General features: G+C 40.7%; 1 protein-coding gene across 2 annotated transcripts in view; it reads right to left on the minus strand.

Moving 5' to 3' along the window:
* Positions 1-17,417: 17,417 nt before the first annotated feature.
* F9 (coagulation factor IX) overlaps positions 17,418-26,736 on the minus strand; it is a 29,316-nt gene continuing 19,997 nt past the window's right edge. The window contains exons 7-8 of one of the 2 annotated variants that reach the window (XM_027092448.1): positions 19,918-20,032; positions 17,418-19,251 (exon numbers count right to left, since the gene is read on the minus strand). In XM_027092448.1, coding sequence (XP_026948249.1) covers positions 18,704-19,251; positions 19,918-20,032 — 663 coding nt within the window. In that variant the 3' untranslated portion in view covers positions 17,418-18,703. The remainder of the gene's footprint in view (positions 19,252-19,917; positions 20,033-26,736) is intronic. The other variant, XM_027092449.1, reaches the window with a different exon arrangement.

Consider the following 26,736-nt stretch of genomic DNA (forward strand, 5'->3'; position numbering starts at 1 on the left):
AAAACAACCTTACAGTCTCCAGGCAAATATAAAGCCCTAGCAGATTGCAGGAAGAGAGGCTCAGAAGACCTCCTGATTAGAAATGGAGATGTCATTCAGCTTCTCCTTGAGGATGCTGAGGGTCAATGGTAGGTGAATTCTCCATGACTATGTTGACCTCCGCCTGGGGCACACGGATATCTAATCAATTGTTCTGCTTTACTTGTATCTTTGTTATACAGTCTCAAGAAGCAGAAATAACACATTTCTTATCAGTGTTTCATTTTCATTGCTTCAGCCATGTCTATATAGCTCACTGAAAGGAATGTTAACCTTTGGTGAGTGAAAAATGCTTTGAAAGAATGAAATGCTATGAGTCTGCATGCTCTTTTGTGGTTTACCTTTGGCTCAGATGTTTCAGCTGATACGTCAGGCTTTGTAATGGCTACAGATCACATCACATTAGGTCGTTTCAGTCATGCATTAATTCATCACATGTTTAATGAATGCCCACTATGTGCCAGGGACCATGTTCGCTACTTTACAACATAGCCACACTTTGCTTTATCAGTTCGAATACTGACTTTTTAGTCTTATCATTCTATCCTCATGCGTTTGACTTTATACAGCACTGATTGCAAAGATGCTTCTGCCAGATATGCTGTTTAATTATAGAGAACCCAAAGCAAGAAGGAAATATTATTTGGAAGAGGACTGAATGAAACTTCCATAAAGCTTTTGGAAATTTTATATGAAATAATTCTGCCTTCATTGTGTCAATAACTTTAACTGAAGTGCTACATTGACTGTGTACTCTGACCCTAAAGGGGGAAGAGTGTACACCTGACGGTGAAATTAATGATGGGTCATTAACATAATAACCATTTTTGCTAGTGAGCTAAGTCTTTTGTAGTCAGAGGGCTCAAGCACAGTGTCATGAAGGTCTTTGAATACGTGCAATAGTTTGTGAAAATCTGAGCTTTAATGCAACGTAGATGTTAATTTTATTACCTTATATTACCATTATTGGCTACTAATTAGTTTATTATTTAGGTTGATGAAAAATCTAAACAGAAGAAAAGAAGATCTGATTCCAGGGAACAGTTTGCAGGGTTTTTTGTTTGTTTGTTTGTTTCTTTTAATTTATTTATTTTTGGCTGCGTTGGGTCTTTGTCGGTGCGTGCAGGCTTTCCCTGGTTGCGGCGAGCGGGGGCTACTCTGTTGCGGTGTGCGGGCTTCTCATTGCGGTGGCTTCTCTTGTTGTGGAGCATGGGCTCTAGGTGCCTGGGCTTCAGGAGTTGTGGCTCACGGGCTCTGGAGCGCAGGCTCAGTAGTTGTGGCACAGGGCTTAGTTGCTCCGCGGCATGTGGGATCTTCCCAGACCAGGGATCGAACCCATGTCCCTTTCATTGGCAGGTGGATTCTTAACCACTGTGCCACCAGGGAAGCCCCAGCTTGCAGGTTTTAGTCGGTGACTATAGGTTTCAGAATGCCAAAGTTACAGGTATAATATGAACTTGACTGTATGCTATTTGTTTAAAGGCTAAAAATTTTAAAGCTCCACCAAATATGTAATTGGCATAGGGTAAGAACCTCTCTGCACTTAGAAATAGAGCTGCAAGCACATTATGTTAGCTAGGATTTAATTTTTTCCCTTAATAGTTTTAAATTAATGAATAGAGATGTTTTAAACATGTTAAACTTTTCTCTACAAGGTTGATAGGTTTGAAAGAAAGTTTCATGTACAGTGCTGTCTTATAAGAGATCCTTCAGAACTAAATACTGATGATATGATTTTAAGGAACCAGCCTTACTGTCCAAGGATGCTTCACCAGTGTGTTTTTACTCAGTTCTAAGAGCATGCTATTTCCTTATGGTAGGTTTCTGCTACACGTTTGTGCATGCACGTGCGCACGCACACGCGCACAAACATACCCTGTGTCTGTTCCCAAGACTTAATGTGTGAAGATATGACGAAGCAATGAGAATGTTCCTTTCTATTAACCCAAGCATTAGTACATGAAATTTCTGTACACAAACCAGTATTCTTATAAATTTTTCACCTGATACTGAGCTATCTATAAAAAGGCAGCACAAAAACAACAAATTTGTCTGTGAACAAGATTATTATTATTTTATGTACATATTTCCTTTGAATTCCTAGTTTTGGACTTGTATTTGAATTCTAGGTGATGTTACCTTGTGTTTAAATGAATCTAATAGGCCAGGAGTAACTTACTTGGTTCTAAATTTCATTTATGACATGAAACAAAATCTAAGGGTGATAGGGCTCAATATAAATATTGGGTCACATGGGAATCCCCAAAATAGAGTCACTTCTTGTTTGTGTTTTTGTTTGTTTGTTTGTTTGTTTGTTTCTCTAAATCTGGGCCACCTTTCAAAGGTTTTTTTTTGATAATTATTGAATTACTGAATTATTTAGACAATTAGTAATCAGAAAAGTCTGATAGGCCAACAACCTGAACCAGTTGGCATTTATTCAAAATTGACACCCAACAACTGCAGAATACACCATTATTTTTAAGTATACATGGAACATTCACCAAGATAGATTATATGTTGGATCACAAAAGAAATAATAAATTTCAGAAGATAGGAATCATATAAAGTCTCAAAAGATATTATATTAGAAATAGATTATCCCTAAATATTTGGATATTAAATAATACACATCTAAACAACACATGGGACAAAGAGGAAATCACAAGAGTAATTATAATGATTTAAAATTGGATGAAAATGAAATGTGACATATCAAAATTTGGGGATGCAGCTCAAGAGGGAAGGAAATGTAGGGAATTGTATAGCTTTAAATTAAGTACTTGTATTACATGCTTCAAAAGTCAGTATAATTTGCCATATTAATATAATGAATTGGAAAATTATATAATCATTTCAGTAGATACAGAAAAGCACTTGACAAAACTCCATACTCATTCATGATAACAACTCTCACCACACTAGGAATAAAGGGAATAATGTGTGCTTGTGAAAAATCACAGTTAACCTCATTCTTAATGATGAAATATTGGAAGCTTTTGCCCCTAAGATTGGGAATAAGCCAAGGATATTCATTCTCACCATTTCTATTTAACATTATATTGGAAGTCCTAGCCAGTGCCATAACTCAAGATAAAGAGATAAAGGAACCAAAATATTAGAAAAGAGACAACACTATCATGCTTAGCAGATCATGTGTATGTATGAAACCATTGGGAATCTCTACACAAAAAGACCCTATTAGAAGTAATAAGTGAATTTTATAAGGCCATGGTATATAAAATAATTATAAAAAATAAACTGTAATTCTATATCCTAGCAACAAAGAATTAGAAAAAAAAGAAATAAAAAATACCATTTACATTAGTAATATAAAATATAAAATAAATATGAATAAATCTAACAACAGATGTCTAAGGCTTCTCTACTGACAACCACAAATAATTGCTGGGGTATATTTAAGATGACCTACTAAAAGGAGAGATATACCATATTCGAGGATTGGAAATCTCATTGTTAAGAAATCCATTGTCCCCAAATAGACAGTTAATGAAGTCAAAATCTCAGCAAGCCCTTTTGGAAGAAAAAATAAAGACAAGTACATTCTAAAATGTATATGGAAGGCAAAAAACAACCTAGAACAGAGGAATCTCAGAAATCTTGAGGATTTACATACCTGATTTCAAAACCTACTAAAAGGCTACAGTAATGAATACAGTGTGGTATTGGTTTAAGTATAGAAAAATAGAGTTCAAAAATAGACCCACAGGGGGCTTCCCTGGTGGCGCAGTGGTTGAGAGTCCACCTGCCGATGCATGGGACACGGGTTCGTGCCCCGGTCCGGGAAGATCCCACAGGCCGCGGAGCGCGTGAGCCATGGCCGCTGAGCCTGCGCGTCCGGAGCCTGTGCTCCGCAACGGGAGAGGCCACAGCAGTGAGAGGCCCGCGTACCGCAAAGAAAAAAGAAAAATAGACCCACAGGGACTGCCCTGGTGGCGCAGTGTTAAAGAATCCGCCTGCCAATGCAGGGGACACGGGTTCGAGCCCTGGTCCGGGAAGAGCCTATGTGCCGTGGAGCGATGAAGCCCGTGCGCCACAGCTACTGAGCCTGCGCTCTGAAGCCCACGCACCTAGAGCCCATGCTCCACAACAAGAGAAGCCCCCCGCAATGAGAAGCCCACGCACCGTAACGAAGAGTAGCCCCCGCTGGCGGCAACTAGAGAAAGCCAGCGCGCAGCAATGAAGACCCAACACAGCCAAAGATAAATAAATAAAATAAAATTTTAAAAGAATTTAAAAAAATAGACCCACATATATATAACTGATTAATGTTCAATCAAGGTGTCAAGTCAACTGAATGGGGAAAGGAAGGTTGTTTTAGCAAATTGTGCAGGAGCAACTGGGTATCCACATTAAAAAAAAAATGAGCCACCATCCCTACACCTCACTCCATACACAAAAATTAATTTCAGTTGCATCATAGACCTAAACATAAAAGCTAGAATCATAAAGCTTCTAAAAGCACAGGACAACATCTTCATGCCTTTGAGCAGTTAACCATTTCTTTCTTGTAAATTATACAGGGCAGAAAAAGTACTAACCATAAAAGAAGAGTATCAGACAAACACAAAGAAACATTGCACATGCTGAATTGAGCACTTTACACTTTAAAAACGTATATGTGTTCGAATAAGGTAAAACCTAAGATAGTGACATTTTGAACACTTTCAAAAGCCAGATAGTTGTAATGAATCATATATTCCCCTCAAATTAACTGATTCCATCTTACACATTAAAGAGTTAAGTTTGAAAATAAATATGGCCACCTTTCTGCCAACTGCTTTATGCTTATTTAAGTGGTTAATGAGAGAGAGACAAAGAAACACGAGTCACTTAAAATACGTGCTCGAAGAGCTGTGTAAATTAAATATATAAATCATTTTTTAATGAAGCATATTTTATAAGCCAATAAAGCCATGAAATAAGAGTGCAGTGTATATACTAGAAAATAATGGCCTTTCTTGTACTCAGGTCTCCAAAATTCAAAATTGAAAACACCAAGGGCATTCATCTAACTTCCATATAATATTAGCATTTGTATTCAACATTAGGAACACTCAGTAGATTTTCCATAACTTTTATCATCATCATTTTAAATATAGAGCCAGGTGTCCTCATAGTTAATTCAGGACAAAGTTAATTACATTCAATTTTAGCTAACAGTAATGCAGGACATGTAAAATTACATATATGATTAGTTTTAATTTGAAATGATTCCATTACTGTAACTAATCACAGTAGGTTTAGGGCTTGTGCTTATTTTTCAGTCAGTGAAGGGCTTACTATACATTTGTTAACATACATACACTTTATTTGGAAAAAATAACATTATTCTTTTCAGTTTTATTTTCTACCATCAGTACACTTTTTCAATATCCTTTTCTTTTTTGCAGTGTCATCAGGAGAGTTAAGTGTAATGGATTGATATACCATCAGCATTTAAAGCATGTATTACTCTCTTGGTATGACATGCTACTAGATAAGGTGACAAGGTCCCATAGTTCCCTGTTCTCTAGAAAGTTCTGACTTCAGAAGTTTTAAAAATATACATTACTTTCAAATAACATGGATCTATGACAGATCGAATTGACAAATCCGTACTTGGTAGATTTTGGTTGAATGCTATATCAAGTGGTCTTGACTGAGATCTGTTCCTCATTACATTGCATAGAGCAAAATAGTATAATGTGGCCTACAAAACTATATTGTACTGTGTGTCAGTTAATGGATTAGGAAATGAAAGTTGATCGCATATGCAACTGTCAACAGCACTTAGGTTTCAAAATATGTATTAGAGTATCTTATTTGAAATCTGGCAAATGGAATGTAAAGGTCTCTCCGTTAATTATGTGCTTAACATGTTTCATCTATATGCACACAGCATAATTCATACGATATTCGGGAAATCTGGTTTTAGGAGATGTGAATTCTGTTTATTTTGCTTCTAGTGAAGTTATGCCGTTCATGAAATAGATGCCTTTAATAAATCACTATGTAACAGAATAACGACTTTCAAATTAAAATAAACAACCAAAAGACATCACCTTTGAATTTATGATGGACCTTTTGAATCCTCACAGTTAGCGTTAGAAGTCATAGCACAGACAACATTTTTGGCCTTAAAAGTCACGAGTATTAACATCATTCTTCATTATTTTGTAGATGCTGCTCTGAGTAACACAAGGAAACTAAGTTCCCCTTGAATTAAAGGAGAATGAATAGACTTTAAAAAATAAGATTTCCTTTGAAGGTATGAACTAGATTACAGTTCTTAAAAGTGTTACAGATAAACAGCACAAGAGTCAGGATGATCCTATGCTACCCATGACATTCACAGAACTTCCTCAGGACTGAGGTGGACTTCGTCATTCACAGTTTGTCTCATTCTTGCAAGAAGCCATCTTCACACCTTCCAATCCCCCCAGGTGAAAAGTGCAGTGTTATTTTGTTTCCAAGTAGGGTTTTTCATGGCATGCATTCAGATTCTATCTAAACAAAACAAAACAAAAATCCAAAGAGAGAAGCGAGATAATCAGAGATTTTAAACCCCTTTGGTAATTGTTAGGATATGTTATTATTTAATTTTGTTAACTATGTGACTATAATGTACCAAAGGGATACGTTCTGAAGGACCTCTTTTGCACTTGGACTGGTATTTAGGGTTGTCAGAGCTGTCTTAATGGTTCTAAAAAGACCCAAAGCTAAAAATCCTGCAGTTAGGATGTGTTGAAGTTTACACTTTATGCATTGAAATTTAGATACATCACAGCTTTGAGTTAAATATTCATATTTGCACAAGAGGTGTTCCTGTAACAAAGCTCTGCTTTCCAGTGTCTTTACTTGCTTTTGAATTTTCTAGAAAAATCTATTCTAGTGCAGGTTTTCTTAAGTTATATTGTGTTTCTACCTGTGGTTTTTCTTTGATAATATATGTATAGATGCCCTTCTTTCAAATATGTAAACAGTGAGATCACTTGTTTTAAAGCACAGGCCCAGTTGTTGCATGCAGTGTTGAACTTAGGCTTGGCGTATTTTATATTATGGGCCACTGAAGACGATGGTTTGAAACTGCTGCCTTTTGAATCATGGATCGTGAGTTTTACTATCAAGTTGGCATATTAGGTGCATGGTTTTTGATGATTGGTTTTACAGAAAACAACACAATAACTATATAATACATAAATTATCTTTTAAGTAGGTTTGTGTATCATGTCAAATCATAGTTTATTTCAGTGGTATCATTAGATGTAACCATTTATATGACAAACCAATTGTATTTTATTCAAAGTTACCTGTAAATTATAAATCTTCTAATGTCAAATTGCTGGAATTTGTGATGGTTGATTTATAACTGACTCATGAAAATGTCCATATGTTTGATATTTCAATGAATGCTTCTGCAACAATAACAACAACAACAAAATGATATTAAAATACATTTCTTTTGTGTGCTGACCCTGTGGTTAGAAGACAGAACTAGGAGATAAAATCTTTGAATAATGATGCCCCTCTGCACAAGGCATTTTATTTTCATGGTATTAAACTAGGGATTTTAATCATTTAAGACAGTACTGAATTCTATATATTCAAACATACAGTGTAGTCTTTTAATGTTTTAATCACTGTACAATGAATGCTATATTTGTACATGTATTTGTAACTGCACTGTATTTTTTCAGGTTTATAAATGTGTATTACTATGAAACATAGCAGCAATTTCCCTTTAAGTCTTCAAATTTTAATTACATTATAAATGTACTTAAAAAGTAAATGTACTTGCATTAATTCCACATTAAAAATATCCAACCTTAAACTCACTCATATATTTTTTTCGGTTTAGTATAGTATCATTGAAAACTCCCTTCCTTTTTTTTTTTATTGAAGTATAGTTGATTTACAATGCTGTGTTAATTACTGCTGTACAACAAAGTGATTCAGTTATACATATATATATTCTTTTTTATATATAACATATATTTTTTTCCATTATGGTTTATCACAGGATACTGAATACAGTTCTCTGTGCTATACAGTAGAGTAGGACCTCGTTGTTTATCCATCCTATGTATAATAGTTTGCATCTGCTAACCCCAACCTCCCAATCCATCCCTCTCCCACCCCCTCACCCTTGGCAACCACAAGTCTGTTCTCTATGTCCTTGATTCTGTTTCATAGATAGGTTCATTTGTGTCTTATTTTAGATTCCACATATAAGTGATATATGATATTTGTCTTGCTCTTTCTGACTTACTTCACTTAGTACGATAATCTCTGGGTCCATTCATGTTGCTGCAAATGGCATTATTTCATTCTCTTTTATGGTTGAGTAGTATTCCATTATATAGATGTACCACATCTTCTTTATCCATTCATCTGTCCATGGACATTTAGGTTGTTTCCGTGTCTTGGCTGTTGTGAATAGTGCCGCTATGAACATAGGGGTGCATGGATCTTTTTGGATATATGCTCAGGAGTGGGATTGCTAGATCATATGGTAATTCTATTTTTAGTTTTCTGAGGAACCTCCACACTGTTTTCCATAGTGGCTGCACCAATTTATATTCCCACCAACAGTGTAGGAGGGTTCCTTTTTCTCCACACCTTCTCCAGCATTTGTTATTTGTAGACTTTTTGATGATGGCCATTCTGATGATGGGTGTGAGGTGATATCTCATTGTAGTTTTGATTTGCATTTCTCTGATAATTAGTGATGTTGAACATCTTTTCATGTGCCTATTGGCCATCTGTACTTCTTCTTTGGGGGAATGTCTATTTAGGTCTTCTGCCCATTTTTGAATGGGTTGTTTTCTTTTTTTTTTTGATTGTTGTTGAGTTGTATGAGCTGTTTGTATATATTGGAAATTAGGCCCTTGTCTGTTGCATCATTTGCACGTATGTTCTCCCAGTTTGTAGGTTGTCTTTTCGTTTTGTTTATGGTTTCCTTTGCTGTGCAAAAGTTTGTAAGTTTGATTAGGTCCCATTTGTTTATTTTTGTTTTTATTTCTATTACCTTGGGAGACTGACCTAAGAAAACATTGGTACGATTTATGTCAAAGAATGGAAAACTCCTGTCCTTTCATTTATTAGTGATACAGTAAAGACACAGTAAGTATTTTGAGTTAAATGCTTACCTTCAGATTTGTCATAAAGTTGTAATAAAGAAAGAGAATGAGCTCAATGATAGACAAAATACAATAGAACAAAGAAAACCCAGAAACAGTCTTACATACATTTAATTTGCTGTATTGATGGATGTAGCATTGCATGTGGGGAAATAAGGGACTGTTTAATAAATGATGCTAGGAAATGTAGAAGGAAATGTTTACTTTCAGCCTTGCTTCTCTGAGAGAGATAGAGACACAGAGACACAGAGACACAGAGATCTGACCAGAACTAGGATAAATATTTTGCTTAAAAAATTTCTTTACCCAAATTTGTAGGATAGCAGTTTCAGGGGTTAGATAGCCATGTTTATGAGTGGATATTTCCACACACTGAAAAAATCTGCTTCCATGTGATGGAGCCCAAGGAAAGCTGGAAAGCATTTAGCTACCCACAGTTGTTTTCTGAACCGTTGCTTGCTTTTGCAAAGGGTTCTTAGTTGGGTTTGCCAGACTTAATCTCTTCCACAGCCCATTAGGGAGCTAGAAGTATGCCTTAATATAGAGGGGGAATCAAAACCTATCAAACTGGTTTGGTTGAATTTTCCATTTCTCAAAAACTCAGATTGTTTCGGATGTCTTAATGAACATCCCATGGCAGGATCAACTATTCCTTTTTGCCTTTAATTTTATTTTGAGCTTTTTTTTTTCGGTACGCAGGCCTCTCACTGCTGTGGCCTCTCCCATTGCGGAGCACAGGCTCCGGACGCGCAGGCTCAGTGGCCATGGCTCACGGGCCCAGCCGCTCCGCGGCCTGTGGGATCTTCCCGGACCGGGGCACGAACCCGTGTCCCCTGCATCTGCAGGCGGACTCTCAACCACTGCGCCACCGGGGAAGCCCTATTTTGAGCTTTTTTGAGGAAGCACCGTTCGTGAACTACTTACTCAAGCATTTAATCCATCTTCAAGAACTCCTTGAGGACTTCCCTGGTGGTCCAGTGATTAAGACTCCACGCTTCCACTGCAGGGGACATAGGCTCAATCCCTGGTTGGGGAAGTTCCGCATGCCACGCGGCAACCAAAAAATAAAAAAAAGAACTCCTTGAAAATTAAAGTGTGTATTCAAGTCTTTATTCCTGTGTTGGCTGAAGAGTAAGTATTATTGTTAACATTTCCAAAATTACACATGAATCTCACAATATAGAGTATGTAGTTGTTTTAAAAGCCTCCCCAACTTCCAGGCTACAGTATTCTCTTAAGAAGAGAGAAAGTTTCAGAGTATATATTTGAAGGTGTAAGGGAGTATGAGAAATGCTCCACCTGAAAAGAAATTAGGTCAGTGATTTTGTCTGAGGTTTAGTCAGAAATCAATCCAGTTTCACTTAACAGACTTTCTCTGAAAAAAATGCTTATTATTAGTAGGTATTAGAACACAGGAACGTGCTTCCCTTAGGAGCAGTAGACTCCAGAGTGCTCAGTGAATCAAGTGTCAAGCAATTAATTGTCAAAACAAGTCATTTTTATTACCTTTCAGTACACTTCCCTGCGTTGATTTGGAATGATCAGTTTGCAGTTGGTCTTATGGGGCCTGCCCAAGGACAGCAAACAAACAAACCAACCAGTGTCACAGACAAAACGTAAACCCTTTATATTGTTCAAAAGGAAATGAATAGAAGTGACAATAGTCTTTTTAAAAAAAAGTAATTCCTTTTTAGTTCAAAATGTATTTTCTATATTAAAGCTCATGACACACTCAAGTCTAAAGTTTTCCCTTGTACTTGGTGAGGGACTACCTAATATTTGTTGATCACCTCATTTTCACATATATGAATTTGCACTTTAAATTCTGAAGAGATAATTTCAGCAAATGTACACCAAATAGGACTAATAATGTGCATTGAGAACAGCCAATGAAGCTGGACTTTGTGAAGATGAATTCCTTAAGGTAAATGAAACTTTCCTTAAGCCCAAACCCAAATAAAATGTAAACTGTTTCAAAGATACGTTTCATCTAAGTATTTCTGAGATAGACTCACTAACTCAATTACTCCAAAGATAACCAAACAAATAAAACCAGGCTGGAGTGAAAGTCAGAAAGATCTGAAGCATGAAGAGAGCTCGACGTGCTGAGAGTTATCTAAGTCAATATTTCCTTTTTATCTCAGTTTGATAGTGAATGTGCTCTTTTACATGGCAAGCTATGAGAACAAATAAAATTTTAGTAACTAAGTGAACTGTAACTTTTCAACCATGACAAAAATGACTTAAAAGGGAAAAATCCTAGTGGATGTTTTGGAATCTAATGTTAGAAGCTAAAGTGGTCTCTTTACTGACCTTAGAGAAGACACAGAGCTATACCTATACATTTAGAACTAGTTTCAAAATACCTGAATTCAATGCAAAACAGCCATTTTACATGAGTATTAGTAGCTTTAAAATCTGCCTGTATTTCTAAAAATACCAAGTGTTAGAAAAAAATATGAAGAACTCTTACATGGTGCTACTGGTGCATAAATTGGTACAACCCTTTGATGAACAATTTGCTAATACCAAATAAAGTTGAAGTGAATACTGTATGGCTTAGCAATTCCACTTCTAAGTGTCTCCCCCAGAGAAACACTCACACATGTGCTCAAGGAGACATATGTGCCAGAATGTTTATAACAGCATTGTTTGGAAGAGTAAAAAATTTGGAGACAACATTAATGACCATGAACAGAAGAATAGATAACTAGATGATGAAATATCATACAATAAAATACTATTTAGAAGTTAAAATGAATGATCTCAGGCTTCACCTGTCAACGTCAATGAATCTTGCAAGATAGATGCAAGATGATAGCATTTGTAGAGTTTTAAAATGTGCAAAACTCTATACTTTTAATGGATAATTTAGAGTAAAATATGCATATGCTGGCTAATGATGAACACCAAATTAAGGATGGTAGCTACCTACCTCTGAAGATGGGGTGGGGGGCGGGGAGAGACAGAGACAGAGACAGAGGGAGTTTATGATATTGAATATTATCCTCTCTATTTTTATGTCTGAAACATTTCATGCTGTAAAAAATTCTGCTTACTTTAATTCAGTACTGGAAAAGTGGATTATAACATCTTGTCCCCTGATGATTGAAGTATAGTGAAAATCTACACCAAACTTACCTTCCATACATCCTTGTGGGTTTTTTTTTAAAATCTTACTTGTTAGCTGAAAATAACAGTCACGAACTCTTTTATGCAGTCTTCATAAATATCTTAAGAAATTACTGTGAACTAACATACCAGCAGAAAACTACCATAGAATAATCCTTCATTGACTTCACAATGTGTGATTGTAAATGTGTTGTATAGGAGAAATATTTGCACTTAAGAAATGTTATGGGACTTCCCTGGCAGTCCAGTGGTTAAGACTCTGTGCTTCCCCTGCAAGGGGCACAGGTTCGATCCTTGGTTGGGGAACTAAGATCTGGTATGCTGCGTGACACAGCCAAAAAAAAAAAGAAAAGTTGAAAAAAAAATTGTTTTATTTTGCAACAAAATAACTACTTGTTGCCACCTGAGAACAACTTTAAAGGTCTGATTTTTAAATATTTCTAGGTCATAAATATTCTGCTTCCTTAAACAACTTTTATATTTTAATTCACAGTGTATTTAGTGCTCACTCAGCAATAATTGAGTAGCAGGACTGTAAAAATGATGAATTTTTTAAATCAAATAATTAGATTGTGTCAATTGGTATGTTGAACAACTGGCTCTCTTAAAAAAAAGTATTTGTAGTATTTGTCAATATCTGTTGTGTAAATACCCCTATCATGGTGGATTTTAAGCTACTGACATGAAGTCACTGAACTGGACGTTGGAAAGAGATGTGCAAAATTCACATTTGTGAGTTGGTATAAGCCAGTTCCAGCACATGGCTGATTTTATCTTATGAAACAGACACGGTGCTAGGCCCATAGTAAGTGTTCAGTAAAATTCCTTATTCCTTATGCACTAAGATTTCCGAATTATAACCCACCATTAGGTAATGTGTAGCTATGCTTTTAGCCGTATCAATTACCCAAATTTACATTTCCTAAAGTAAAAAAGTAGATTGTGATCTCAAGCACAATCATCTAAAACGACATATGGAAGAGAGTGTGGACAATGAAAAATATGGGAGGCATATTGAGAGAAATTAAATCCCTGTGGCGAAGAACAGCAGTTTGATTCAGATATAAAACTTTGAAATCCAAATGAAAGCCAAGAGCTGACTATAAAACCAAGGTACAACAATAAAATACCTACCTAAATAAGGATATAAAGCACAGATAAGAGAGGTAAATACGGCTTTTGGAGAACACAAACACAAAAGCAAAAAATGTTAACAGGAGAGGAAAAGGCTAAAACAATGTTCTTATGGGCGATTCTTTTTTACATTTCCTAGAAATTAGTAATAACTCCTCATAATCCTTGCAAGGACATGAATGTATTTGTATTTGTCTCTCTTCCTTTCTATGGCATATTCCCTATGTGTTCAGGTTGAATATCTCATTCCTACCCTAGATAACTGAGGTAGTCAGTAATGGCTTGTTTTTCTTCCATTTCATTCACCCATTGGTTCATTCAACAAGCACGCACTGAGTTTCTCAGAGACCTGGCTACTTACTTTCAGAGCTGAGTTTTAATATCATGAAAATGCATGTTTATTTTTGTAATATATTCCAAGAGGAAAATAGATTTTTATATATAGATTTTCGCTAAAGCATGTCACGTGTAAATCGTGAGACCCCTTAACTTTATGAGGTCAGCACCTAAGCCACTACACGGTTATTGATCTGGAGAAGCTATCTACTGCAGCATTTCTTTTTTTTTTAACTTTTAAAAAAAATAGATTTATTAATTGATTTAGTTATTTTTGGCTGCATTGGGTCTTCGTTGCAGTGTGCGGGCTTCTCATTGTGGTGGCTTCTCTTGTTGTGGAGCACCGGCTCTAGGCACGCGGGCTTCAGTAGTTGCAGCACACTGGCTCAGTAGTTGTGGCACGCGGGCCCTAGAGTACACAGGCTTCAGTAGTTGTGGCTCGTGGGCTCTAGAGCGCAGGCTCAGTAGTTGTGGCGCACGGGCTTAGTTGCTCCGTGGCATGTGGGATCTTCCCGGACCAGGGCTCGAACCCGTGTCCCCTGCATTGGCAGGCGGATTCTTAACCACTGCGCCACCAGGGAAGCCCTGCATGCTGTCACTCTTATACTTCTAGAAATGCTTGCAGTAGGGCTTCCCTGGTGGCGCAGTGGTTAAGAATCCGCCTGCCAATGCAGGGGACACGGGTTCAAAATATAGGAAATATTCCTATTTCCATCCTTCTCCAATCAAGAGGTAACTCTTGGGGGTAGGGTGGGGGTGGGGTTCGGGGGGCAAAAAAGAGGTCAGTCTCCTTCCAAGGTGAAATGATCTGGCCAGGAGTTCGAAATAGTATTCTCATTCTGTGAGGGGGTCTTGGCTGTCTTCCAGAAGCCGTTGCCTCTTTATCTTATAAGAAAGTGTCTGCTTGCTGTCCTTCCCTTCTGATACCTTTCTCCATACAAGAGGTTGAGATTAACTCTGGAAATCTCAAGGCAAGCTATAACCCCACGGACACGGTGGAAGAGGTCTGCCTTGAAAGTACTCTTGGAGAAAATGAGTGATCTGTGTACCTGCATTGGTTGGAAAGGGCAGGGGTCCCATAGTCTTTTGCCTGCTGTGACTCCATAGTTTCCAGAACATGATTTTTGTGGCTTTAACCATGAGATTTTTTCCCCCAAGTTTTAATTTTGTATTAATCCACTGATCCTAGCATTTTTTTTTAAACCCTGAGGTTTCTAAATGGCATCAGCCTCAGATTCAAAAAGAGCCCTGATTCCTGAGTGCTTCGCTCAGACAGGCCTGTCAGCTGCTGAAGTCTGTTTTCCCGACACCCAGGGCTGGTAGCATCCCAGATTCAGCGGGCCTTTGAAGCATTCCTTCAACTCTCAAACAGCAGTTTCTGGGGTAGGCTGCTGCCTGTTTTACCCTGCGCAGCTGCAATGAATCGAGTTGAAATGTTGCCGGGATGACTGTGTGCCAGATGACACTGACGAACTTGCTCTAGAAGTCAAATGTCACATCTGGAAGGCCCAGTGCTCACAGCTGGGCTAAAAGCCAGGCACCAGCACCACAGGTTCATTCCACATGTGCTGCCCTGAGTCTAGGACTGCGGTTCCAGTTTGCTATTCAACCGCCACTCTGCCTTCCCCGCTACCTGTTGGTCTTCCTGATTTGGTCTCCTGTTTGTCAATTAGAGCATCACTAGTAAGAATTTCAGGCAGTTTTCACTCCCAGGTTTGCTGAAAGGATCGCCACCAATGCAGAATGCCCCAGCGGCCCTAAAAATATAGACAGGGCTCTAATTGAAAGCACTGTACTTTCACAGTGTGGAGTGGGACACCTGAGTTCTTCTAGTCCTTGCTCTTGACATTGTGTTACTTTGGGCCTGGCATTATCTTGGCCTCAATTTCCTCATCTGTTAAATGGGTAGAGGAGTTTGGATGGTGTCTAAGGGCCTTTGCAGCTCAGACATTCTTAGATTGGACTGTAAGCCTTCAGAAGTGGTTTAGAAATTATAATTAAGCAATTTTGCGAACTGGTCTGTCATGGTACAGGAAAGTTGGGGAGAAAACCTTTCTTTCTCCCTTGGCAGAGAAAATTGGACACTTTGTTCCTGTCAGCATTTAGCAACTAATATTCAAAAGAACCCAAAACAGTCATACTTAAACAGCAAGTTGAAATGACCGCACTACATTAACACACATTTCTTCACTCAGCAAGAGTTCTGTTTTAATCTGTCACTCGCAATATTGTTGCAGCAGCATATTTCAGCCAATTTAGGTGAAGTAGCTACAGCGATTTTTGAAAGCGTTAATGATTCTTATATGGCGACTGCAAATGCTCTAGGTAGAATCTAGCGAGGGCCTGGATCCAAAGCCGCTGGCTCTTAGGTGGGCTTAAAGGCCCCGTATGTTTAGTGGTGGCAACATGCCACACGTGGGTCCTAATGAATCCAGTCATTTTTGAGCTTATGGGGAAAAAGTCTGTGGATTTCAGACTGATGGGCCCAGGAGCTCCTCCCTCTGCCACAGGGAAGACCAATCACAGGAGGCATAAGGCCATGCCCCCATGGCTGCCTTTGTAAGGGGTGGTCTCCATGGCAACAAGGCCAGAGTGGCTCCCTTTTATCAATCGCAGAGCCCTGGGCCTACAGATCTTTCCTCATTCAAATTTGAAGTAATGTGTTCCATGCATGAATCAGTACCCTCCTTACCCTAAGGGGGACCATTGCAGTGTCTCCTCTCTCTCCTTCAGCCAGCAATAGCTGAACTGATTTCTTTTGTTTGTTCATGAAACCTCAATCCCAGGCATTATTTTTATTTAAGTATGTCCTCTTCCCCTGATACTCAATACAAGACTAATTCCTATTGTGGGATAAACATGGGTTCAGATTCAGCTAACATTTACTGAGCAACTACTGTGTAGTAGGCACTGACAAGGCAATTCACATACATTATTTTAGTTAACTCACAAAATATGTAAATGTGAACTTAAATTGTAATGAACACTCTTGGTGTTTGGCATACAACCAATGCCAAACAGTAATCACTCCTTGAATATTTGTTGAATAAAGGAATGGAAGAACACGAACCCACCGACTATCACAGGGTCAACAAGGGCCTTTGGAGAGCATCCTGTCAAACTCTCTCATTGCACAATGGAGAAATCAAAGCATAAAATGTGGAGTGACTTATCCAAGGGCATATTCACAGCTGTTTAGACTCAATCCTCCCGTGTGGATCCAGACCACTGTCCTCACCAGGACACACACATGCTGCCTCCCATGAAAGCTGGGTGACAGCAGACCATCAAATCTCTGCTGTGTCATATGGCACTTGGACACATTCTTCTGAGTGTCCTGCTGAATGTAGGGTTTGGGAGCTCTCTCTGGGAATGATTCAACAAGAAACACTTTGAGAAATTGAAAACTACATTTATTGATACTTATGTTTGAAAGACTAAAGGAAAAAGGGATTAACTAGAGTAACTTGAAAGAAATCAGCAAGTGTAAGACCTGGCGGAGGGTGAGATGAGGGCAGGAGCAGCAGCAGCTTGGTGGGGTCAAAGTGGTCCGAAACATGATGTCAGTAGTTCCACATGTAATCACATGCAGGGTAAATGATTCACATCACCCAAATTCGTGAAAAGCAAAGGTCTGAATCAGAACACCAGTTTAACTCACAAAGGGAAACAGTCTAACAGATCGAAGTATTGATGTGATTGATGTGTTGGTTGGTCAGTAACCCTCTAGAAAATACAATATAGAAGGCCTAATTATTATCAAAAAGTGGCTTGGGGAGCATGAACCAGAAAAAGGGAGTTGGTTGGCTCATTGGAATGAGTGCATCCCTCTTCACTGTGGTGATACACCAGTTGAGGAGGCATGATGCCTATCTTCTCTGGTCTGGGCAACTTCTTCCTTAGCCCTGGACAACACTGGAGACACACCAACAAATTCTTTCTTGAAGACTCTATTAGCTCTATTTGCAAACTGACTGTTCTGACAGGGGACAAAGCACTGGGTTGATGTCAGCTTTCTTGGGTACAATGACATGCCGGTTTGCCTTCATGGAAGCATGTCTAGTCAAACCTCCATAACAACACAATTAAAGCCCTTAGGAAACTATTCTGATGGGTCGTTCCTTCCATTATGTATGTATTTCAATAATGTGACTGTCTGAGAGGAACTTTTCCTCCAAGTTCAGGCACCTTACTTCATCCCTATGTGATGAAAAGCAAGTCCAAGACCAAACTGAAAGCAAGTCTGGGTTTGATGGGTATATATAATTGTGCACAGCAGTAAAACAGTATGATGTTCCCCTTTCCTCCTTTAATGCCTATGTAAGGAAAAGGGGAGAGAGGGAGAGAGAAAGAGCAGAACTGACTTGGGGATTAGGAGTTGGCAAGGACAAAGGATGCAGGAATAAGGGTACCGGAAAAAAAGTAGGGTTTTCCATGAGTTTTAACCTGTCAGCTGCTCCTGTGTTCTTCCTGTATGAGTGTGGTGCTGGCCTTGTGATGGACTAGACCAAATATCCTGGATACGGATCTAATAAATTTTAACGTTTTGATGGGAGAGGTGAGAAAGATCTGGCACATGGAATGCTGCTAAGGACGGAGAAGCAGGGAGTCGCCTCAGTGGAGAAACATAATGCCTGATGCACAGGATGAAGAACTTAACTTCACAGTTCTGTCAAGGGCTGGACCTGGAGGAATGGGCACAATTTCCTACCACAGTATATTTCTCTAGTGATTACATTTTCTAATCTACTTATTCTAGTAAAATATGAATTCTAGTTAGACTTCTTCCGGTAAAGAGAAAAAGCAGTATTCATAGAATGTATATATTCAAATCTAAAGAGATGGGGAAGTGATTAGTGAGTAAAGGACCTTGTCCATGTTCAATCCCAAATATATCAGCCTTGGAAATACATTTTTCTTTAAGTGAGCTTTGTTTTTTCCTTAATCCAGTTGACATACCGGGATACCTTGGTATATATTCCATATTTTCCTTTCACTGCACACTCTTCGCCCCAGCTAATAATTCCAGTTAAGAAACTGGTACCTTCCACTTCGGTAACATGGGGTCCCCCACTGTCTCCTTGGCATGAATCTTTACCTCCCTCATGGAAGCCGGCACAGAACATGTGATTATAGATGGTGAACTTTGTGGATCGAAGGCATGTAGCTCGGTCAACAAGTGGAACTTTCAGGTACTGAAGAATTGAAGCCGATCTCCCTCTGTTGAAGACTCTCCCCCAGCCACTCACATAACCATATCCAAATTTGAGGAAGATGTTCGTGTATTCCCTGTCAGCAATGCAAATAGGGGTTACGTAGCTATTTAGCATCAAGGGTTCATCCAGTTCCAGAAGGGCAATGTCATGGCTGTACTTATTAACAGATGCGTTGTAGCTGTGGTGAGGAATAGCACGGATCACGTTTCGCTTTTGCTCTGTAGGTTCTGTCTCCTCGGTGTTATGCTCACCTATTGAAAAGAAATTTCTTTTTCAATCACAGTCTTTCCCACAAAGAAACACGTTTTCCAAGTGTCCACCTAGCACCATTGAAGTACCTGGCAGTCAAGTGTCAAAGATCTTATATTGTTACGATTTTGGTAAAATGTAATGAGGGCCGATGCATACTTTTCAGACCAAAAAGCCATTCAGGACCATCGGATAGATGGAGCTGTTCACCCATGCTGTTACAAGTCTTACATGGTTCACAGGTGATAATGAATCGACTTGTTATGAATTATCCTAGACGTTCCCAATTTCAAAGATTTTGGCCGCTTTTTTGAGCACAGATAATACATTCATTTGGTCATTCATTCAATGTTAACTGAGGGCAGGTTGCAGCTTGTGCCAGGTGCAAGGATACAAGAATCAGTGATATGACACGGCTTTTGGGAAGGCGCAGTCTGGTGGGGAAACGGACACATCAATAGATTAATCGTACTGCACTGACATGAAAGGTCCGCCAAAAGAACGATGGGGGGCTTGGAGGATGGAACACATTGGATTTTGAAAAGATGGCCCCCCTACCACTAGTTCAACTTATTTAGCAATGAGCTTATTAGACCTTAGTAAAGTATGATCTAGCAGTCATGCAGAAGATCTAGGGATGTTGCAGACGTCTATCATTCTTTATTTACCTGCGACAACAGTAATTTTAACACCAGGTTTGAGACAGTGGGCTGCAGTTACAACCCATTTTTCATTAATGATGGAACCTCCACAGAACCCATCAATTTCATCACTCAAAAGGACCTGTGGAAACAAAATTATGAATCTTACTACATAATATATTTGATCCAGAACAAAAAAACCCATGTGTGCTGTTTAGAGGAGTGGGCAAATGTTGGCTTCTAGGTGCTGGCAGAAGTGGAGTGTTTCTGGAAAGTGTCAGCTTTGAAGATGAATTAGTGTTTCTGGAGCACAATCAAAAAAGCCATTTCTGAAACTCTTGAACAGAATGAACAGTGATAGCCAGGGGGAGCACTAGATGAGGCAACTGTGAGGAAATGGCTTCTTTTGATGATTCAGGGCCCTTGGATTCCTTTTCCAGGTGAGGCAGGTTCTCTGATAGCACGAATTGCTTCACGGGGATATGGCAGGTACGTTCAGAAACGCACTTATTTGACTCCTGGGGATCAATAGTTATTACCGAGTCTTCTGTCCCTGCACGAGGAAATCTCCTTGCTACAGATCATTTGAAAGAGAAAAACTATTGATTTTTCCAGGACGTCTTTTCAAGCCCTTTCTAAACCAGAATGATATGAACTGAGACCTATGGCATCCCTAAGGGCTGCGCTATGGCCATCCAGGCAGTGAGCAACAGAAGAACTCGCCTACTCCTTCCGGTCTCCCCCAACTCTATTCTCCTCCCCCAACTGGATCCGTAAGCTGCCTCTGTCCTAAAAGGTCTATTAAGCTATGTTTGATTTGGGGACAACGCAGACAAAAGTGTTTGGGTGCTGCTTTGAGCCTGGACATTATTAGATAAGAGGCCGATCCATTCTTTCATCTGTACGTTCATTGTATATCCAGAGTGGTTCATGAATATTTTTACCACCTCAATGTCTAGATCAAGTTGGAGAATTTCACTTCTTGTGTATGCAAGGGCCTTGATCCGTCTGAGAAGTGTGAACACTAGAGGGCACACTAACATTTGGTAAACCCTTTGTGGGCCCTGACTAGCCCTTGTGAACTGCTGACCTTAGCCCCAGGCATAAACCCATTCATAATAAACTAGGGAAGGGGTGTGGTCACTCCTTTCAAGGGTGAGTCTGAGAAGGTCCTTGGGGGCATATTCTAGTGAAGATTCTTTTTGTCCTGAATTCAGTTTATGGAACACTTGCTAAATCCTAGACACCAAAGCACTAGCCTCCTACCTGGAGACCTATGGGCCTGACTCACTGCAAGGCTCTGACCCTCTTTTCCATACTCAGGTTTCCCTCTCATTCTAGCTGTTGCTTCTTATGTTGAAAAGTAAAAATATAGGAAAACTCACACAATATAATAAACACCAGTGTACCCATCGCCCAGATTTAACAATCTTAATTTTTTTTTGAACCTGTATCGATTGCTTACTATGGATAATCACTGTGCTAAGTGTTTTATGTACTTTGTGGAGTGACAGTAACATATCCATATACAGATGAGCAAACTGAGGTTTAGATATGCAGTTAGTTAGTTAAGGTTAGTTCGTGGTGAGGCTGTGATGCACACCCTAGTCAGCCTGGCTTCAGAGTCTAGGCTTCTAAGCACCCAGTATTTCTCCAAGTGTGCTTGGTGGGCCGAGTGCTGTAGCAGTCCTTGCTGGGATCCCTTGCTCCCATCCCTTGCTGGGATGCTTGTAAAATGCAGCTTTGGAAGCCCACCAGACTTAATCAGAATATTTGGTGGCTGGGATGGGAGAAAATGAAGATCTCCAGAATATCCTTATGCATAATTAAATTTGAGAAATTCGGTTCCAGAATTCCCAAGGCTTGGTGACCTTTCTGTTTTAAAAGTGCTCACTCCAGGCAGGGCTGGCTACATAATTTGTAGGGCTTGTTGCAAAATGAAAATGCAGGGTCCCTTGTTCAAAAGCGAGGAAAAAGTGTCACGGAAGATACTGAAATACAAAACTTTTTCTTTTCTTCTGTGGTCTCTCACAACCTATCGTGGTGTTTTGAATTTACTATTCAAAGTTGTGCTTCCTCGGGTATGGGGGATATTCGCTGGGCGAGCGCAGATCCTCACAGGTGCCCAGGGACTACAGCCTGAAATCGAGCATGCAAGCACAAACGCAGCCCTCAGCTGCCAGGTTCCCTCTTCCGCCAGCCCTGTGCTGATGCCCTGTGCCCCAGCAGGGGGAAGGGTAAGTCAGTCTTTCCCACTGGTCCACTGTAGCAATCAACAGCAAGCAGTGACTCCCAAGGGATTTCAACTTCCCTGCCAGGATATGTTCAGGTTCTGGAATGAAGGTGGACAAGAGGTTTGCCCCTGCCATTCACCCTCCAAATGTGCTATGATGCATTTCTGGTCCTGAGATGCCATGTGGCCACGCCCTGTCCCCAAATGGCATAGAGTCTGTGCACCCAGCCTCAACCCTCCCTGTGCCTGTGCCGAAGGAGGATGACAATGGTAGCTGTTGAGGGTGAGGAGGTGGCATCTGCCAGTGAGCCAGGGGTTGGGGGTGGTAGTGGTCACTGGGCAGCTGTGGAAAGGGGAGACAGAGCTAGCCAAGGCACCACAGGACAGGGGAGAGGGAGGTCAAGAATCCATCCCTGGGTGGTGCTGAGAGGTAAGAGTGTGGTGACTTGAGGTTCCAGGTCCCCAGCACACGCATGCTCCATTGTCTCATTGAACTTGAGTTACAAAACACAAATGCAAAGCATTGAACTACAAATGCGGGAACCTTTTGAAGACAGGGCCCTGTGCAAGTGCACTTGGTCACCAGCTCATGGAGCTGGCCCAGACCTCAGGTGAGTTTCGTCACCAAGCAAATTTGCGTAACACTGTTCTTTACTGGGCCTAATGATTACAACTGAATACATTTGCTCAAGTAACTGGAGTTAAGTATTCACATGCAATGATATAATGGTGCTTCTCCTCTGTATGAGAGGTGAATTGGACATCTCTCAGCTTAATGGGCTAGTTAGGCCAGAGTGAATGATAGCCACAGCCCCTGGGCACAGAGACTAATCTGATGTAGCTAGTCTGACTCCTGCCAAAGATTTGCTGCCCGGAGCATCTACGCTGTTCTGGTGCATGACTGAGAAATACAGTTGTGTTCTTCTAAGCCCGAAGTGTGTTTTTTTGCCCATTCCTGATTGGTATTAGAAATTTTAGCAAACATCTTTGCCAAGAAAAAGCCCTAAAATACATTTGCATTTAAAGATATTACAAGCAACTTGGTTTTGGAATGTTTGCTTGGCTACCTCAGGATCACAGCTATCTAAATATTAGCTGTTTGGGTATGAGCTGTCTGCTTGGCGAAGGACAGGTTCTTGTATGGCATCACTTTGGAGAGTGTTGGAAGAAATGGGAAAGCATATGTTCTGAGCAAGGATGTCGGAGTTCTGATCTGTCAAACATTTTCATGTTTGTCACATCCTAACAGGAGCCTGTTTTCTCTTTCAGACACCCACACACCCACACACATCTGCAAAACACACATTCACATATCTGTTCTGACGTTCTTCACTGACAATGCCAGCCTAGAGTGATAGCTGCTGCCCCGTTGTTCCCTTCCTAACCTTTTAACTCAAACTTGGCCTTTCCCTGTGATTTCAGTAAACCCTCACTCTCCCTACCTAGCCACCTCCAGCTTTACAGTAACATTTTTTCTTTGCACACTTGTTCTCTTTCATATGAAGAGCAAAACCATTTCTACATGATGCACAGCTTATTATACCCACAGGTGTGATTCGCCCAGCCCTTGGCCCTACTTCATTTCTCTGGGCACAGAGGGGATGCTCACTTTTGGCTTTTAATGGTTAACTAGACTCGTCATTGAAAGAGACTTCATCAAACCATCCTAGAGAATAATTGTCTAAATGTTCTGTTCAAAATAGTTTTGTGAGGCCAGATGAGATTACATATGTTATGTTTTCATTTCTGCTAATTGGAGCTGTATCATCTGAGCTAGGAAAAATAGAGGATTACCTTTCCAAGTGAAGATATATCTATAGCCTTAGGACCTTCCTGTAACATCTTCCTCCCAAACCCCCCGCCCCTCCCCACCCCCCCGCAAAAAAAGAGGAAGTTCTGGTTCGTACAGATGGTAACTGCATGTTGTCTGCTATGGGGGTGTATCCTAATCAAATGAAAGGTTTGGGTCTGTGTAGGTAGCTGTATAGGTCAAGTGCTCGGGTACCATTAAGGATAGCTTCAGGCCAAAGCTGAGGAAAGCCAAGACTGGGGAAAATGCTAAGACATTTTAAAGATTGTTTAGGCCAAGAATAGAATAAGGAATAGACAGACTGCCTCTCAAGACATATTTTGCTGGGTAAAATGGTTAAATACAGGCAATTGCATAGATACAGCCTAATATAAAGGATTAAGGAAAGCTTAACTACTTGGTTTCCATTGTATTCCGTTTTTATCAATCTCATAGAATGATCTTCAAATTATTAAATGTACAATAATTATGGCTAATACAGAACCTGAGGCCCATGATAAAACAAAAGAGAAAGATCTGGTACTTCACACACAGGGCCAGTCGGATCCTAACTCAAAGCAGAAGAGGAGGACAGAGCTCTTGGGGGCAGGCTTGCGCACGCTCAGAATTGTGGGCTGGCAGGGTCAAGTGCATGGGACCAAAACCCAATAAAAGCTTTAGAAAGCCGAAACACAGTGCTACTTCCTCAAATCTCTCACTATTAAGCTGTTGATGAAGGTGGTCTCATGGTACAGGTGTTGCAATTTCCCAACTCTAATGTTCACATTTTTCATTGTTTCCCTTTGTAGCTGTATGAAATTCGAGTTCTGTTTTTTTTTTTTTTTTTTTTTTGCGGTACGCGGGGCCTCTCACTGTCGTGGCCTCTCCCGCCGCGGAGCACAGGCTCCGGACGCGCAGGCTCAGCGGCCATGGCTCACGGGCCCAGCCGCTCCGCGGCATGTGGGATCTTCCCGGACCGGGGCACGAACCTGCGTCCCCTGCATCGGCAGGCAGACTCTCAACCACTGCGCCACCAGGGAAGCCCCGAGTTCTGTTTTAGTTTCCCACTCCGCTAAGGATATACCGACTCTTGGAAATAGCCTTTCTGTTCCTATATAAGAGTTAACCCTCTAGCTTCCTCTCTCTGCTCCTAAGTGGCCCTGCAGAGTCCCTGCTTCCCGTCCCCAGAGTTCTCCAGGGGCTCTGAGCCCAGCGCTGGGCATCTGGAGGGAAAATGAAGGAAACTGGCCTCACACCTCCCTCCGCTCCTTTCTTGGGTGTTCTGTCACTGTGATGTGGGGTCAGAGGTCAGAGGTCAGGCAAGTCTGCCTTCACCTTTGGCCTTGGGGTCGGGGGTCAAGGCGGCCGGAAGCGCAGGGGCTTCTGGGAAGCGTCTGTGGCTGACGCGGCGCGGCTGTGGGTGCGGCGGTGGCGGCTTCTCCTCTAGCCGGGAAGCGGAGACGAAAGCCCTAGAATAAGGTAAGAAATGCACGCGGCCGCGAACAAGCTGCGCGGAAGGTGAAGCTTGCTCCTTAGGGTCTCAGAGCTGCACGGGGTGGCTGCGGTCCCTAGCCTGTCCTGTCTCATCTCCCACCAGGGGAGCTCGAGCCCTCGATGCTCTCTGGGATGGGGTTGTCCCGCTGCTGTCGTCCCAGTGACAGAGCAGCTCGAGTCAACAATTTCACGAACATATGTTAAACCAAATCTCCTCCCCGAGCTGCCCAGCCCACGCGGCCGACCCAAGTGGTTGGAAAGGGCTTTCTTAACTGGGGCCGGTATCGACCTGCCTGCCTGGAACTTTCACCCATAAGTCTACAAAGAAAAAGTTGTCGTCCCCTTTCTCTTGTGGCCCTTTAGCTCTCGCAAACAGCTCACCTAAACCTTTTCTTTAACAGACTAGACATTTCCAGTTCGTTCAAACTCTTTGTTACTCCAGAGGAAAGTGAACTCTGTCTGTGCTGCTTTGTGGAATTGCTTCACCCACGTGGTCGCGTTATTTCCCATCCCCTTTTATTGACGCATCAGCATTTTGAATCACTTTTTTGCTAGGTGATATTGCTAAACAGTATTTCCTATGTCAGAGCCACAGATCTAGTTTGGCCATTGAAACCCCAGCTGTTGCTAGCTTTCTCTTGATGCCTGGGCTGCAGCAGGTGTGTTGCAGTCTTGTCTGCAATCAGATCAAGCATTTCCACCTTGCAGATTGATGGTGACATGGTCGAGCTGACTCATCCACAAATGGGGAGAGATTCTGGTTGGTTTTCTTTCTTATTTTGTCTTAAAGTGACTTTTGCACACTCAGTTTGTCTCCTATTTTTGAAACCCAGTAACCTTTTGTGAGAAACTGGGTGGAGGTGGGTGTGGAGAGACGGTTCTCTTGAGGAAGGCATCAGTGTGAAAGTATGGCAGGGTCTTTCTCAAGTATCCTAGCAAGTAGCACAGCTCTTCACTTTTGGAAAAAACTAAAACCTAGCGCTTGGTACCTCTACAGTCAGTAATCTTACTTCATATGGATGAAATAGGGAGTGAACCTGTAGGTGCACAGGTGTGGATGAGTGATCTTGAACATTCCTAATGATCTTAGCTGGGCTCCATAGGAAGGGGACAACAGGTACACTAAGTGTGCAGCACGGAGGACGTGAAACGATTTGAAATGATGGGTATCAAATCTAGCCCTTGGCTGTTACCTCAAAAATGTGCACAGGTGATTTTCATGTGGGTTGTCTGCAGATCACACCTGGAGAAATGTGGGACTAGGTACCACGAGTCTACTGTTTGGTGTTTTGGAGCCTAGCTTCTATAACAAGTTTGTTTCCTTTGGACC

Source organism: Aethalodelphis obliquidens, unplaced genomic scaffold, assembly GCF_003676395.1.
Source record: "Aethalodelphis obliquidens isolate GAN/ISIS:26980383/991018 unplaced genomic scaffold, ASM367639v1 scaffold78, whole genome shotgun sequence".
Classification (NCBI taxonomy): Eukaryota; Metazoa; Chordata; class Mammalia; order Artiodactyla; family Delphinidae; genus Aethalodelphis; species Aethalodelphis obliquidens.